The 18,284-nt window shown below is 38.3% G+C and overlaps 1 protein-coding gene across 1 annotated transcript in view; it reads left to right on the top strand.

The window, feature by feature from the left end:
• NKAIN3 (Na+/K+ transporting ATPase interacting 3) overlaps nucleotides 1-18,284 on the top strand; it is a 194,051-nt gene that overhangs the window by 157,151 nt on the left and 18,616 nt on the right. Inside the window, exon 4 of the mRNA XM_010582892.1 lies at nucleotides 12,822-12,882. Coding sequence (XP_010581194.1) covers nucleotides 12,822-12,882 — 61 coding nt within the window. The remainder of the gene's footprint in view (nucleotides 1-12,821; nucleotides 12,883-18,284) is intronic.

Raw genomic sequence — 18,284 nt, 5'->3', positions numbered from 1 at the left:
GAGGAGAAGTGGGCTAGCATTTTCTCTGCTTGACTTCCTCTCCTTCAGGCTGCGTAATTCAGAGTCTATCTTCATGTCAGAACAAGACCTGAATAAGCACCATCACCTATGTCCTAGATTTCTTTAAATCTGAGCTTGTTTTCTGGAAAGAAACTCTACATGCTGTAGCCAAAAGCTCAGTCTAGAGGAGCCAGAGGTCAAGGACTCCAAAGACACAGTTAATACCTGTCTCTGGTCAAGACATATTCTCAGTGCAGCAAATTCTGCTTTGGGTCCTTTTGCGATTGCTTATTTACCAGGTGCAGACTCTCTTGCTGCATTTGCATTTCTTTGTAGCAGTAACCTCAAGGTAGGAGTTAGGGCAAAATCTGTCTCCCATTTGCTAAAACACCCTGACAGTTGGCCCTGGGGCAATACATTTGTTGCCACCCATACACCCGGCACGTGGGGGCATCCTCACCAGCCATGTAGGGATGCTTATGGTGGTTTTTGTACTGACAGTGGGAGACAAAGTCCTTTCTAAAATGCCTCCACTGTAGCTTCTGTATTTGCACGCTGCCTCATTACAGGCTGAGCTTAGGCTCCTTGGAAAAGAATTACTGATTTTGGGTGCACCCTTGGCTTTGGGTTGCAGAATCAGACCCAGATGAAGGTAAAGGGAGCAGTGGGATGCAGTGTCAAGTGAAAGCTGTTGGTAAGAAACAGGAGTGAATAGGACAAGAAGCCACAACATACATACAGGAACCGTATACTGCAAGCAAATAAACTGTGCCAGGGAGATGTGGTATAAGAGATCACAGTGGGTCAGATATGCCTGGAGAAGCAGCTTCTGAAATTCAATAGGCATTGATAGAATGCGAAGCTTCATTGCAATTCTTGATAGCTTTTCTGCCCAGTGGGAATCCAGCATAAAAGCCTTTTAGCACACAGTTTAACTGGGAATACCTGAGCAAACTGATAACATTGCTGCTTTTATGGTAGTCTTGTTTCTCACATATCACAGCAGACGACTCCACAAAGCATTCTAATGATGTGTATGTGTGTGTGTCTGTGTGTCTATGTATGTCCATCTGCACATTCAGGTAGCAGCTTGAAGGAATTAAATGATGTTATCCATAGTAAGAAGAAATACAGCGGGAAGGATATCCATAAAAGAAAACCAGCTATCAAACAAGGATTTTTCAAAACAACCTGCATTGCTGGTTTTGAGTTCTTTGTGTTGCACAGTTTTAGATGTTACAGCTGAGTGAAGCGTCTGCTATGTTACCTGCCAAACACATAAATACAGCCACATTTCTGATTATAGTATTGTTCCTTCCAAAGAGCAAAACCAGCTCAACTGCGGCTCAAAATCAAGTCATTTGTTCTGTAGTTTGAATACGGCACATTCATCCACAAGTGAAAGCACACATGTCATAGATCATCTGCTAAATATCCTGTTAGGTGGAAATTGATTAGGAAAAACAAAGTGATGATCAAGAAGGAGTTTCTTATCTTCACCACTTCTATCTGTGATATACTATTGTTCATCACTGTAGTATTTCAATGAACACACACAAAAAGGCAAAACAATATCAAAGTCTGGTGGACGTAGAAGTGATTTGTTTCATTTTCCATTTTCAAGAATCAAAAACCATCATCTCTTTGCCTGTTCTGTCTTTTCTTACCTTCTTAAAGATGGAGGTAAACTTTCTTTGCCAAGAATAGACAGACATCATCTGTGGTCCTCTAAGGAAGATAAGATTTTAAGAATTTCCAGTATATATTTACACATCCAAGAAAAAAAATCAATTTTTTTTTTTGTGATTTTCCTTGTCTGTATTGAACAAAATATTAATAGAAAAAGAAAATTGAACTATGAAATGTCCAAAAATAATTTGGAATTGAGATCCACAGAGAGAAATACTATATGCTGCTTTTCCAGCTCCCCCTGCAGACTAGATTATAAGAAAAGTTTTCAGACAATTGGTGCTCATCCATGCTGCCTTATATGAATTTCTACACTCTTGTGAATTTTAACCATGTTTTGGTTATTATTCAAGCCTTGTTTTCCCCTGTGATTTAATTAGTGCCAAGTCTAAGCTGGTACATGTCTTTCAGGCTTCGGAGCTTACTTCTGAGGTGCATTTCTGTGCCTACCAGCCCCAAAAATCCTCTCTGAGGGTTCCACTAGAGGGGCTAACATGAGCAACCTGGTATAGGTAGAGATTAGATCTTACTTTGCAGTTCATTAGATCATATAACATTTCCTAACATGAGTTAATATGACAGCTTAGGTTTTATCTGTGGGTTGCTTTTTGTTGTTCTATTTTTCCCTGAGGTATGCTCTGGCATAATTGTTGTTAGTGAAAGCTTAGCATGTTTTTTCATACAATTTTCAAGCCATGCTTATGGATTAACAGGAGCTTGAATAATAATGTGTTCAGTCTTAGGTCTTATTACCTAGCTATTTAAGAAGTATCTATAAAAGTGATTAGAGAATAGTGGGAGTCAGACTGTAGTAATTCTATTCTTACATTCACTGTCACCCCACTGAAATCTTGAACTAGTTATTTTTGTTTCTGTGCCACAGTTTGTCTGTCTTTAAATGGCTACTGCCTCACGGTGATAGAACAGTTTCATACATGTGTTATTTACATTGTGCATGAAGGGAAAGAAATGATTCAGTAGAAAATAAGTAATTCTTACAGATTGCAATGCATTGTTGGAATTAAAATGCATTCTCTGTGTCTATTGCCACAAGAAAGTGGAAATAATACTCTCATTATGTGCCTTCTCATCTATTAAGGAGGGAAAAAATATCTTTTGGCATTCTATCAACAGAGGACATCTTTCATAATTACAGTATAACCAGTGGAAGAATTTTAAAAGGAGTATTAGCATAAAAAATGGCCAAGATTTGCAATATTCTGCTGTTCTGAAAGGAGTTTACTTTGGTACTCCCTGCGTGCATAATTGGCTTCCCTGGGATTCAGAAACCTTCCCAAGTACCTTGTCACATGCCAAAGAGATTTACATTGGCTCTGGTAACTGGCAGACGTTTCTTTCATCCTTTCTTCTGATTTCATTACCAGCTTCCAAAGTGGTATATGCAACTTGGTGGAGGTGAATTCATTACCTGACAGATACCTTGAAGAAACACTTTGGGTTACAAGACACCATCAAACCTGAATTTCTTTGCTATATCAAAAGATGTGAAATATTGTGTCATCTGCAAGTAGCTCTGAAATTATCCTTAACACTGACAAGTTAAGGCAAAAGCAAATAAAAGTAGTTATTTAGAAAATATAAAAACAAATAACACAAAGTCAGGTTTTCAGAAATGAAGGAAGGTCATCTTTCTGTCTGCTTATTGTAAAATTAGATGTAAAGAGTTTTCTCACTCCTTGTTATTCAGCTGACGAGCTAATTAGTCATTAACCTAAATATGAGAACTTTGACACCATTCTTAGGAGAACTTTTATTTTCTTTACTACTGGAATAAAACTAGATCTAGAGAAAGTCTTGCTTGTTTATCCAGTTCTTTTCTGGTGATTTTGTTAAGGACCTACCCAGATGTAGATCTCCTTTCTCTCCCTTTTCCTTCTTACCACCCTCATCCCTTTCACTTTCTATCATTTTGTTCTTTAACTTTCAAGTTTTGAGGTTGGCTTTACTTTACACTATTGACTTTCACTGCATTCAGTTGAATCATTAACAAGGAATTAATATATTGCAAGAGAAAACACTGTATTCTAGCCAGTCATGTTTAAATACTGTGTTCAGTGTTTTTACATATTGAGACTTTCATTTAATTCAAAATATAAAACTGATATATCTATCACATGATAGACAACCAAATAAATAAGGATTAATGCTTGGAATTTATTTCTTTCTCTTGTGCAAGTGAAGTGCAAAGGTTCCCAGATCCCTTCTGTGGACATAACTCATCCGGAGCACCAGTACCACAACCTAGTCTGTGAGGGATGCTCTGACAACGTTATCATTAGGCTACCAGAGTATCTAGATGACATTCTGTGACCTACAAAATTATACAGGAGTCTGGATTACACAGTTTGTTCCAAATCCACCATCTTTCTGTTCTCAGAACATACAATATTTTTTCTAAAGGTCTTGCAGCAAAAACAAAGGAGAGAGAATAAGCCATAACCAAGCTAAAGAGGGAGAGGGTGAGAGAACATACGATGTTCTCGCTTGTTTTTCTCAACTCTGACAAAGCTGGGACACACCTTGGCAACATCACACACCAGTCTTCCCTCTTAAGTGGTAAAGTCCTTTTGGGCAACTGGGCAAAAGGGGTAATTATATGTTTCTGCTGCTGGAGAAATAAACTCCCAGACCAAGTGTAGGCAAAAATGGTTCTGATCTTGGCCTGGGAAAATTAGGTTGTCAAATAAAATTTTTAATTTAAAGACAAAGGGACACTGTGAAAACCAGGATTTGAGAACTGTGGATACAGGGTGGGACTTCAAAAAGCAGGTTAGCTAACTGGTATAGTCTTTTCCAGCATGCTGCTCTCCCCTCCCCGTGCTAGGTAGATGGCTTTCAAGAGGAATTATCTCCTGCAATATTAGCCAACAGCAACCTCTATGTATTTTAAGAATGGGCATTTATTTTATTATCTCTGCTCACTTGTTTCTCCCTGATCAATATAAAGCAAAAGTACTCATAAGCTCCTATCACCCACTTTTAGAGTCCATAACACATTTTAAGGCCTATCAGAGTTGCAGCCTCTGAGACCCCTCCACTACCGCTGTAAACGACACAGTTGGCCCAGACCAGCTCTGGGTCATGCTGATGAAATTGGTAGACAGTGCCCCTAAAGCCTGAATTTTACTGAAGTCACATCCAATAGATTTTAAGAAGATGAAAGAAAGAAAGAAAAAAAATACTTAGACAACGCAGTGTACTTCAGATGTTGCTGCTACCATATTCTGCTATGTCTTCTGGACATTTTCCCAGTTTGTCTGCTTTTATGGTTTTAGATTTCTAAGTACTTTAAGGTTGGGGGTCCTACTGCTACCACTGTAAAATGTTGTGCATTTCATCATTTAGTTCTAGAAAATGAGAACATACCTTTGAGCCTGTCTCTTCTTTAATTCAAAAAACTGCATTCAGTTTTGAAATTGTCTATAACTATATAGTTTTACAGTATCTTTCTAATAAAATATATATAATCAAGCAGTTATAGCAGATAATTATATACAGTCATATAATTAGATAATTATATACATTAGTATATAATCATGCAGTTATAGTGAATGGTTATTATTATACCACAACTATATACTACTGTTACTCTTGATCCTGGTTCCTTTGTCATTGTCTTGAAATCTGTGCATTTATCATTTCTTTGTGCCTGATAATCTTAGTCATATTTCTATCTTGATGACTCATGTATACACACAGATCCTGAGATAATATCCTGTTTCTCTTGTGTATCTCCCATTCTGATTTAATGCTTTTCTAGTCTTTAATGGAAGAAAAGGGCTTTACAGTCCTATTTGCAGAGTATTAAAAATGTTAGTGGCAAGTAGGTTGCTAAGAAGATGAACTACTCACGTTTCACCCTTTCCTCAGAATTTGTTAGGTCTCCTGAAAATGCTAGTCAGGAGATAGTAATAGTCAGGATGTTTTGTAATTTAATGCATTTTTATCTTTTTACTCAGTAAATTCACTTTTGCTACACAGTTTCCATTTTATAAGTTAAATTTAAAGAAATCTTGTCAAGCTTTGTATCCTACACCCTTTTTATACAAAAAAGTCAATTTTAAAAGTTTCTTCTCCTTTCATACTTCCTCGGTCTTTGTTGGAAATTGGGTAATAGTGAAGTAAGTTGCAGAAAACAGGACTTGTGTTCACCAAGTTACAGTTTTGAAGCACCACAGAGATAGATGGGAAATAATGTTCTTCAGCTGTCATGAGCAAAAAAGAAGTCAAGAAAAAGCCATATTCAGTGAGATGACAATCTGGGTGGACTGGGTGTGTACAAGGAAAGATGTGAAGCACAGTTGTCTTATCTTTTTGATTGGAGAAAGCTTCCAAATCTAGTTTACCTATAACATTGCATACATCCTCTGGGAGCCAGGACTACTGAACATTTATTTAGTTTATTTGGATGGTCCTATTTTGTTGTAATAATATCTCTACAAAACTCTGCATAGTAGCTTAGCAGTGATAAGTGTCCTATTGTACATCTGATCTTGAAGATTAACCTGATAGCCAAGGCCACTGCTTCATGTAATCTTAGATAGCCAGTATACACTCACATATCTCCTTTGAACCAGTGGAACTGCAGTACATGAAGCAGATAGATAGGAAAGTAATCACATACTGTGTGAGTGTATTTAAAGGCCACAGTAGATGACAACAAAACCAAGCAGAAAGATTTAAATCAAAATTATCTAAATCATCAATTTTAATCAAAAATATTTCAGTCTGCAGACAATAGCCTTGATTTAAATAATCACTTCTAATTTTATTTTGCATTTGTCCTTGTTTTCCTAAGGAAAGGTTAATCCACAATAACTGGTAACTATTAAAATACATTAATTTGCAAGTAAATATATATTTTACACTCAGTTTGGTTCTTATTTTTAATGGGATATATTCTAGCAATATTCATTTATTAAAGCAATTATATGTCACAGCATATATTTGCTCAGATGATTAGGTTTTTAATTTCTTACATGTTTTCATAGTTTCTTGCAGTTTAATGATAGACAATTATATAATCTAATTTCAATTCTATTAAACTAGGCATTTATATTTCATGCAGGTGTCCATAGCTTAAGCCTAGAGATTTTAGTTAGACTGAAGCATTTAGGTCCTCTAGAGAATATACTGCCTGCACAGGAGAAAAATAACAGAGACTACCACTTCATTTCTACCTAAGGCTATCAGCAGAAAATAAATTATGCATCAAAAGCCTTGATAATAGCATCATATAAACGTACCCATGTTCCACTAATAAGAAATGCCTTTGTGCACTCCACACTGAAGTCTCTGCCAACTTAGCCTAGGTGACAATTGTTTCCTACACCCTGAGCCTGCTCATCACTATAATTTGGAGAATGAGAGCAACGTTTATCAGCTAGTCATTGAAGAAATAAGGGTTTTGGTATGAAAATACTGGTGGTTCTGAAAATACTGGGTGGCCATGTCCAAACAGTTATGGTTCAATGTCCAAATGGAAACCAGTAACAAGTGGTGTCCCCCAAGGGTCTGTATTGGGACCAATGCTATTTCATATCTTCATTAATGACATAATGGGATTGAGTGCACCTCCAGAAAGTTTGCTGATGACATCCAGCTGAGTGATGCAGTTGATACACTAGAGGGAGGAGATACCAGCCAGAGGCACCTTGGCAGGTTCAAGGAGTGGGTCTGAGCAAACCTTATGAAGTTCAACAAGGCCAAGTGCAAGATCTTGCACCTGGGTCAGGGCAATCCTTAATATCAGTACAGACTGGGGCATGAATGGATTGAGACCAGCCCTGCAGAGAAGGACCTGGGGATCCTGGTGGATGAAAAACTGGACATGAGCCAGCAAGGTGTGCTTGCAGCCCAAAAAGCCAACTGTCTCCTGGGCTGCATCACAAGAAGCACGGCCAGCAGGTCGATGTGATTTTCCCCCTCTACTCCACTCTCGTGAGACCCCACCTAGAGTACTGCATCCAGCTCTGGGGTGCCCAGCACAAGGAAGATACGGATCTGTGTGAGCAGGCCCAGAGGAGGGCCATGAAGATGATCGGAGGATTGAAAGTATTGGGGTTATTTAGCTCCTGGGAAACCTTATTGTGTCCTTTCAATATATGGAGGGATCTTATAAGAAAGGCAGAGAGAGGCTTTTTACCGTGGTCTGTAGTGAAAGGACAAGGGGCAACAGTTTTAAATTGAAAAAGGATAGATTTAGATTGGACATAAGGAAGAAATTTTTTATGATGAGGGTGGTAAGATACTGGCATAGGTTGCCCAGAGAGCTTGTGGATGCCCCATCCCTGGAAGTGTTCACAGTTAGGTTGGACTGGGCTTTGAGCAACCTGATGTAGTGAAAGATGTACCTGCCCACGGCAGGGGGGTTGGACTACATGATCTTTAAAGGTCCCTTCTAGCCCAAAGCATTCTGTGATTCCATGAAATGTCTGAGTATTTTATGTATTGCTTATTCTCTCCAGAGCAAGTTGTGTATCCTAACTGCTGTGTAACTGGATGAAAGCAGGGGACAACAGCCTCTTCACACAGTTTCCCACTTGATTTTCTGCAGAATAGCACTGACAAGTGTCATGGTTTAACCCCAGCCAGCAACTAAGCACCACACAGCCGCTCACTCACTTTCCCCCCCACCCACTGGGATGGGAGAAAATCAGGAGAAGAAATAAAACTCGTGGGTTGAGATAAGAACGGTTTAATAGAACAGAAAAGAAGAAACTGCTAATTATAATGATAACACTAATAAAGTGACAACAGCAATAATAAAAGGATCGGAATACACAAATGATGCACAGTGCAATTGCTCACCACCTGCCAATCGACACCCAGTTAGTCCCCAAGCAGTGATCCCCCCAGCCCCACTCGCCCCAGTTTATATACTAGATGTGACATCACATAGTATGGAATATCCCATTAGCCACTTTGGGTCAGCTGCCCTGGCTGTGTCCTGTGCCAACTTCTTGTGCCCCTCCAGCCTTCTTGTTGGCTGGGCATCAGAAGATGAAAAATCCTTGACTTTAGACTAAACATTACTTAGCAAGAACTGAAAACATCAGTGTCATCAACATTCTTCTCATACCCAACTCAAAACCAGCACTATAGCAGCTACTAGGAAGACAATTAATGCTATCCCAGCTGAAACCAGGACAACAAGTGCCTTCTGAGACAGTTTACTAGACTGGGCTGTGCAGGCAAGACAGGGAGTCCCCTGTACAGTGCAGAGATCCCAGAAAGTTTCCATGCCTTGAAACTCAACATTTTCAAGACAAGTCCACCTTGCCATCTAGATTGCTCTCTGGATCAAGCCAGAGGCTCCCATTTATACTTGGAGGTGTTAGTGACCTTTGATGCTTTGGACATCCTGTTCCAAGCACTTCATTGGTCCCTTCGAATGATTACTGAAGCCTCAGATGAGCAAATTAAGTATCTTCCAGCTCATTTGCATCACATTTTCTGTCATTATCAGGGAACACACATTTAAGTCTATCACTTGGTGCCAGGCCAATAGCCAACAATTTCCAATATCAAGAAACCGGGCAGTAGACATCAGTCAGCTCACTGCAAATTGGCAATTAACATGATGGCTAGATAGGTTCACATGAGCATAACATTATTAATTAAACAGCAGCTGGGTTAATCAAGATAGCAAAAGTAATTTGTTGGAATAAATATTTTATTAGTGTGTCCATCAATAAAGCAAAAGAAGAGACTTTAATTAATTCATTTATAAAAATATTCACACTGTGGTGGCTGTAACTGTTTAAGGATCTGGAAACAGGTCTCATCTGTAGAAGGGTATATTCCCACTTTATCGCTTCATGTTAATTGTACTGTAGGTATGAGTTATCCAACTATAATTACTAGTATGTTAGTTACAAGCCAAACACTGCTGTCTGCCTCTGAACAGCAATACCTGACAATTGATGCTAAAAGGCTCTTTTTCCTCTTTGTTGCTTTATTCTTTCAAAAATGTGCATTCTGCCGTTTAATTACAGAAATATATTCTTGGAATATGGTGGGTTATGATATCTCCCAGCATGATTAGAGACCTGATCTTTCTTTTTCCTAAAAAAAGACCATGAAATTGAGAGAGGGTGAATACATTTTTTTATTTCTCCTGGTATTAATAACTAAACAGATGGGGGGAAATGGTATATTTTAAACAAGTATATGCCATAAACACAACAGTTGGCAGCGATTTCTATTTGACTGAAGACTATTTATCTACTAATGCTGAGAAATGTAAAGAAATACTGAGAAACAGAGAGAGGCTGCTGATTTTGCAAGACGGTCATAGATTAGAAAAAGTGTGTTTCAAACACTGAAGAGAGTGGGAAAAGATTTACTTTAAGAAGAAGATCTACTGAAAGAGCAAGATGTAAGCTGTTAGGACTGTTAAAAAAATCAGGCTTGCCATGTCCCATACTTTTTTGGAGGGAAGACCTCTTAGAGTATTTTTCCCTGTTGCTTTCTTCTTTGTGGTTTATTACACATTAGAGTGGAAGTCTCTTTCTGTGCTTTATCTACCTGCCCAGCACCTTAGACATGTGTGAGAAATTTGCTGGAAGCCCTCTCAGATGGGTGTTTTATATAATATGTGTGGATATGGAGTACCCATATACATATAAAGAAGGAATTGCATTTATGAAAGTAAACTTAATTTAAAACAGAATACTAATAAGAAGAAAAAAGAAAGAAATACATGATTGGAAAACAGTAAATATTTCTAAACATTTGATCTTCCTTCTCAAACTTTCAACCCACAAGCTGTACTACAATTCATTTTTATCATGTTCATTATTTACTCAGCAGTTCTCCTCTTCAAAATATTTCAGTCACGTTTAAGGAAAAGAAACAAACCCAAGTGGCTTACACAGTCAAATTACACAACACAAATGGTGAACAGGAAATATGGTACATAAACAGGTGACATTCCCTCATGAAAAGCCACCTGTTTTCTGGTATTTGTGTGGTACTAATGCAAGAATTATTTAATCTATATGTAATGTTCAGGTGGCACAAGCAATATACCTCAACTACGGTCAGTTTTTTGATCCCTTGGAAGCCTTTATATCATGTTGCTTCAGTTGTCATGCCTGAAAGGTGCCCTAAACTGTGAAGTTTAGGGAAAAAAAATGTGCTTAATCTGTCGAGGAGTCTGTAAGCCCGTGCTAGTCCTGGAGGTGCAGGGCAGCAGAACCACAAGATCCCATTTTCATTAATAGCGGGAGGCTGGACCCCTCTTACCCAGGCACACAGTCTTCAGAAGGTAAACGTGGGATCACACTGAGCCAGCCAGCTCCGCCGTGGCTCTAGGTACCACCCAGCTGCAGGCACCATGGCACCAGGCACAGCAGGGCTCGGTAGGTGGGGCACAGCTTGCCCCTAGCCATCTCCAGTGAGCATCTCCTCCAGAGCTGGTTTGCCTTTAGCTGGCTCAGAGCATCAGTACAACAAAGTGGTGTCCACCTGATAGAGGCTGTGGCAATGCTGACCACCCCAGTAAACTGAACCCACAAGAAAGCCAGCGAAGCTGCCGATACTGCGGTCTGCTTAGAGCGAGAGGAAAGTTGGATTAAACTCGCTTTCCTGAAGCACCAGCTAGGTGAATGCCCTGGAGAGGAAGCTCTGACAGGACTGTGCGGCAGCGCTGTGACAGCTCTCATTCAGAAGTAACTCAGCTTTAGCATACTGTAGCTTAATTCTCCGTGGGGAAGATTAATCCCTTGGAGGAGGATTAAGCTACAGTGAACTAAGGCCACTTTATTTCAGAATGGGAAAGGCCACACAGGGATTTAATGTACTTTATCTTATGTGCATTGATTTCACAGCTTTAGTTAATTCATCTTAACTTCCCCGAATTCCCTTGTGTGGACAAGCTTTTTGTCTGCAGAGAGGCTCTTGGAGCTGCTTGTAAAGCTCCTCGTGCAGCCCAACCAGAAAGCAGGTTGGAATGATTTCTGTGCCTCTGAAGGAGCTTATACCTGTCTAGATACTATTAAATTACCTCTTTCTCAGATGGTTGATCCGTAACACCCTTAGAAGAACTATTTTAATTAGATTTTTTGAATGGACCAGAGAAAAGGAGTTTTCTTAAAACTAATCTCCGGGTTATGTTAGAAGTCTCTCATGAACAGTCTTTTCAAGGCTTTCAGATAGCATGAATGTGTACAGCTACACAAACAATATTTTCTCAAGCATGGACATGTATGGGCAGTGCAGTTTAATAGGTTTCCTTGCCCAGTGGGATTTTCTTCTTCCTTGGTGGTGTTCATAAGTAAACATTTTGTCTATATGGAAAGCGAAGAAGCAGAGTTTCTGTTCTCTGATCCTAAAGACATTAATCCCTTCCTCATGATGCTACAAGTGACACAGATCTGGGTTGAGGAGGATGTTTTTGTGGAAGCTGCTGTTAAAATAATGGCATGATTTTGCTGGTGGTGTCCTTTGGGGAAATGAGTTTGTTCATTTCTTGCATCGTTAATGTGATTTACTGTTAGGCCCTTGTGATAAGGTGTTTCTTGATGCTGATGAATCATAACCCAGCTTTACTGTTCAGCTACATCATGACAATTCACATATCAAATTAAACTTTTGCCAAACAGTTCTTCACTGGGACACTTCATGCAACACAAAAAGACATCTCTTGTGGTATCCATACAAGCTTTACCGTGGCTTAATTCTGTAGCAGTCAACAAATATTTTATCTTTTTAATACATAAATTAGGTGCTTAGAGGGCCCATGTTCATGTGGACAAAGTTGTGTGAGAACAGAGGTACTGAACAAGCAAAGGAATGTAAGTAATAGCTGAACGTCAAGGTCCGAGTGTTTTCCACCAGTATTACTCAACAGTAGTATTCATCAATACTGATCTCAGTGGGAATGGGAAAAGATTTTAAAATATAATGTGACATGAGCAAAAGAGAGAAAGTCTCTTTAATTTAGCTGTTTGCGACCATTTACACTGAAATTTACATATGAGTACAGGAAATGGAAGCAAATAATTTTTAAATTTAGCTGTGATACCTGTTTTTATATACCATTGTACTAAAAGCTTGATAAGTGTTCAATGTGTTCTAATGATTGCTTTTCCTCTTCTTTCATACAGCTTATTGGATTTGTGTATGCCTGTTACGTGATCAGTATTTTCATGGAGGAGGAGGACAGCTGTAAGTACTGATACATACCTCTCCATCTCTGGAGCCACAGTACCTGGGGTGAGACTTAGTCTTGCATTAACTACCAAGGTGAAGAACAAAGTTTCAAAAATGGCAGAATCTGGCATTCATGTACACAATCAATTGTGCTCAAAGACATACTTGTTTAGGTACTACCACCTTATCTAGCTGTCAGGACTGTACTTACTAAACTTCTTCATAGATATCTGTGAACCACTTGCATGAACCAGTCACACTGCTGAAAATCATGTAATCCACACTGCGCATATATATATACTTATGTAAGTCTTTATGTATGTACATTTAGATTTGAATCAAAGGTGCTGAAGCCATTTAGTCTGTTTTTCCAAATGATAGCTTTATCAGCAGTAAAATAAACAGAGATAACAGACCAAGCCATTTGCAGTATGCAGTATCACTCTGATCAATAATTAGGTAGACCTGTTCAACAGCTACAAGTTACTAGACCATGCATCCAAAATGCTGACCCTATGTTCTTAACCTGCCTTTATCAATAAAATCCTTATATACATACCCATATTGTTCAAAAAGTTTGAAAATGTGCACACCTTTAAAAAATTATTTCTCAAAAGTCATTAAATGGGCATTGGAAAAATCTGAATATGCTGAACATTTTGGTAGGATGCTGTGTGAAAAGAGATTGTGAGAACTGCCTGACAAGGTCACCATACCCACATGACTAGCATAGAGTTTGGTAAAAGCAGTAGTGAGAATGGAATAATACTGGATGAGCAAAGAGGATCCAATACAAGAACAAGCCTATTTAAAAAAGGGACAATGTGTGATCATGGCAGTTACTTCCTCTCATATATGAGGAGTTAAGCAGTAAAATATCTACCTCTAGGGAAAAAAAAAAGGAACAAATGTCAATACCATTTTATGGCTATAGGATAAATAATACACAGCCAAATATTTATTCATAAACTTTTATTCATAAATCTCAACATAGTTGTTTTGTTTCTTCACAGAATAGCACTAGTGGGTGAAATGAATATAGTAGAAAACATTGATTCAGTTTGTAGGAAAGCATTTGATAATATCTGGAAAATCTTATTGAAAACATAATTTAAGTAATTCATGGCTGTGAGGTAAAAGCAGACTTTTTGATTGAAAACAGTGTGAAGGACCATAAACAAAATACTTTTCCATTGCTACAAACTGTACAACGTTCGGTTCTCCATCATAATGCAACAGACATTAGTGTCAAATCTATTTTAACACTTTCATTTAAATTTCTGATAGGAAGAAAATATATCAAAGAGATTCTCAGATAAAACTGAGTGGGAAGAAGTCATAAGCATGTTGTGCACATCATGTACTGTGAAAAGGTACAAGGAGCCTGGACAAATACTGGTACTATGAAGGAGAAATGTGAACACTTGGAGAAGGAGCATTAAATGTAGGTCTTGAGGAGGAGGAAAAGCCCAGACAATGTTCCCTTGGAAAGCTGGGAATTGCCAGTTAGTCAGTAACCGGTAACACAGGGTAACAGCAGAGGATAACATGGCAGCAAGACGGCTGTATAATTTGGGAAGTATAAACGGAGTCTTTGGCCAGTGAAATCCACAGACAACTCCTTTCCGTATAGCTGTGGTGAGTCATGACAGTAGCTAGGGCTTCATACGGATATCTGGAAACTTCATTTATGAGACAATTGCTAACTAAGTTCCTGGAACTGGGAGGCTTCATTAAATGATTGGGAAGGCCAGCAGACTGATAAGGAGGACACAAACTACATTGCTTTTAAAAGAGTAATAGTGTGTGTATACGCACACCCACATGCAAACACAGATATATCCGTACCTGGGAAGACAGACTCTTCACTTTTTACACAAGTATGTTATATTATTGTTGGTTTTGTTTAGTCCTTTATAGTGCATTTCACACATCGATGTTTTATGCACGTGTGACAGAAAGACAAAACTCCCACCCAAGATGCAACGCACTCATGGAAAATGCAGTCACCTGCTAAAGAGTATATGTGGTTTATATTCAGGGTCTCACAAGAAGGTTATTGTCAAGTTAAGGGCCTTGTTTACTTAGAAAATTTGTCTTCTTCAGAAGAGTTGGGGCAAGGTCTATCTTTGACATCCAAGGCCGCATCCACTTTCCTCTGACTGTGAGCCCACCTTACTGTCTTTTGAGAGTTTCGTGCCATATGTTACCAATGGAAATTTAAATCACTGAGTATGCTGACATATTTATTAACCAGTAAAACACATCAAGTGCTAGGGTGATCCAGCATGTAAAACTACTCAGTGCCCTTTCTCCACAAAGGAATTTGTGTTTAATTTCTGCTTGTCTTCCAGAACTGCCAGTGGCAATCTGGTGTTTTGTTACAAGTGAAAACCATCTCACTCATCTTGGAAAAGATGGTGTAATTTAGTTCAGCAATGTCCTTTGTTAGGAATGGGCAAGTTTCATATTTTCACTTGTACCATTACATATAATCTTCTAGACTCTGGTGTGAATAGGTTTTTTAGTTAAGAGAGGATGACCTGGGGCAAGGCTGAGAGTGGTGCGCTGGAAGTGGAGCTAAAAAGAAGAATAGATACATCTAGGAGATTTTACAACCAGTGGAGGGAAATAATGTCTGATTTGTTACTTTTTTATTCCCTTCTAAGACCCTGAATCCAATCAGAAGCAACTAAATAGCCCTTTAATATCTCACTTTCTGCTAATTTGTGATTTAATGCCCATTTGTGTTGTAGAGTCCTCTATGCTTACAGAGAAATACATTAAACACAAATGGCAATCATAACTCATTCATGGCAATCCCACAGATATGTTTTAAATAAAGAAACGTCTGTGTAAGGCACAGTGGGAAAAGAGTTTGGTCTGGTAATGAGCTGAGAAGAACAGGACTTACTCTAGAAAAATTCACATTGTTAACTTGCAGCATAATGAACAAAAATGCATTTAAATAAGAAGTACAGTGGTGCTTCAAAACAGTCAGGTTAAAAGTAGACAGTAATTACATTAGGATAAAAGTCCAAGAAACTGCAACGAAAGAGCAATTTTACACATTTTAATATAATGCAGCAGATTCTTTTCTTAGGTAGATGCAGCTATTCTATCATATTTTTGCAGGAGTTTGCACAGAATAAATCCTCAGCCATCTGAGAGTCAAAGCCTCCCTAATTAAATATACTCTGCAATATTCAGTGCATCAAGTTAACCCCAGTTCTTGGTCTGAAACCCATCAGGCAGACTTAAAAATTAATAATAGCTGCCTGTTTAGCCTCTGTGCAGTACTTAAATGGATTTTGAGCCTGACATTTTGGCTGATGGACACTTTTCTGAACAGTAATAATGCTTGAGGAAACATTTATTTCCAGCTATTGCTCACCTTACCTACGTTTCAGACTGTAGTTAACTTTTACTTAGAAGGAGGATGATAACAGGTCAAAAGGAATGGAAAAGAAGACATGTAAAAGGCACACTGTTGTAGTGGGGTTAATACCTTCCATCATTCATCCTAATGAAAAAGTCTATTTATATCTCTTCCTTTCATTTTTTCATTTCTTTCTTTGTAGATCTATCAATTTATATAAGCCCTTTTGAAGGAACAGAATATGTGAAATCTGTAATCATAAAAGCCTGTCACTATCCTGTTTGTGACTCATTTTCTCCTAAAAATGAACTCAGAAGCTTGTTGCCACCTTGTCAGTTACTGAATGGTTTTAATAAAGCAGAGTCTGGAGACTAGGCAAAATACATTGTTAAAATCATTATTAAATTTCTAAATAGTTTCTGGACTTTTTTGAAAGACAGTTGATAGCACTATTGCTGCTAAATTCTAGTTCATAAATACGACATTGACACATGTCAGAACTGATAGTTCTGTACTGTATGTGAATTTGTGGAGTAGAAGCTGTGTTGCATATAAATTGCATAAGGAAAAAAAAGTGAAATCAGAGGAGAAGATCTGCCACAAAACTGCGACTGTGATTTCAGCATTTATCATAAAAACAAGACTGAAACACTAAAAGGTGAGTCCAAGGAAGCTCAAACCTCTTTTGTGCATGAGCAAAAAATAAAGGAAAGAGCTTCCATTCACTATGAAGGAAAGCTTTATCCCCTAAATGAAACCACAAGAACAAAATTAATAAACAAAAGCATTTTCTTTTTTTTTTAGTCTCTCCCCTATGCTAGTTGTATTCAGAGCTCAGCTGTACTTTCAGAACAGAGAGGAAGATGGATCTGTTTTTAAAAAAGAAGAATTTCCCCATACTATGGTATCAATAGGAACCTCCATATGCCATCATTAGACAAATATTAAGTAAAGCAAGATACATTATTACCATTGCTGAAAAACTACTGCATTGCCTTATCTGACATATGGCATTATATTTATACACACCATTGAGCATCTGTTGGCAGTAATCAAACTAGAGAGAAAGAACTTTTTCTTCACATTTAATTTAATATTTGTAGTTACACAGTAGGTCCAGCAGTGATAAATTTCTTATAAATATGTTATTTTTTGCAAATGAATGAAGAACTAATATTAGCAACAGACCTATATATGTTTGCATGTGTGATTACCTTTATATATAAATACACAAGTTTCCCTAACTAAGGAATTTTGGGGAACCCACTACTAATATCTTTACATCAATTGCAATTGCCCATATGGTTGAGTCCATTTACCTTCTAGAAAAGAGAATTTTTATCATAAAATGGTTAATACCGAGAATGACCAAGAAGGACCTACACTTCTGTTGGGCAATACAAGAATCAAACATCCCCAGACAATGACTACCCTAAATTACCTCACTGAAAATGAGGACTTACGAAACTTGCCAAACAGTAGCCAGCAGCGCAGATCATCACTGGGCTTTAGCACTCACTACGCTCACCTTTAGGCCATAATGACTTGAGGTACTGAAACAAAATGTGTTGTTACTCACCATTGGATGAATATGCTGGACACAAACTTTTAAAATGATAGTAAGTTTTACAGCCTGGCACTGAAACGGCACTATAGTTGCCAGGTTGACAGCATTCTCCCGGCTTTGGCATTTCTGTAAAATGGCAGTGACTATCAATATTTCTGAAGACTTGAAAAACAGTTTGCATCTTTCTGTTCATCTGGACAAGCAACCCAAAGCCCCCAGAATTTTGATATACCAGTTTTGATAAAACAACAGAATCAGTTATTTTCACCAGGCATAGACTATACATGTTGCTAGGCACGTAACTGTAATGGATCCATAACCAAAATACATTCTGTAAGTGTTCATTCAGCTGAACAGTTTTCTAAAAATAAATAAATGGGACTCCGCAGAGGTGAAGAGTCTAACATAGCTGTCCTCAAATGTGGTCTGTGACATCTGGAAAGCCAGGGAGCCCAGGTGGCGCCGTAAAAC

Source organism: Haliaeetus leucocephalus, unplaced genomic scaffold (genome assembly GCF_000737465.1).
Source record: "Haliaeetus leucocephalus isolate CR32 unplaced genomic scaffold, Haliaeetus_leucocephalus-4.0 Scaffold858, whole genome shotgun sequence".
In the NCBI taxonomy this organism is placed as follows: Eukaryota; Metazoa; Chordata; class Aves; order Accipitriformes; family Accipitridae; genus Haliaeetus; species Haliaeetus leucocephalus.
The sequence above is the reverse complement of the archived record's forward strand: the minus strand, read 5'-3'. Positions and strand labels throughout refer to the sequence as shown.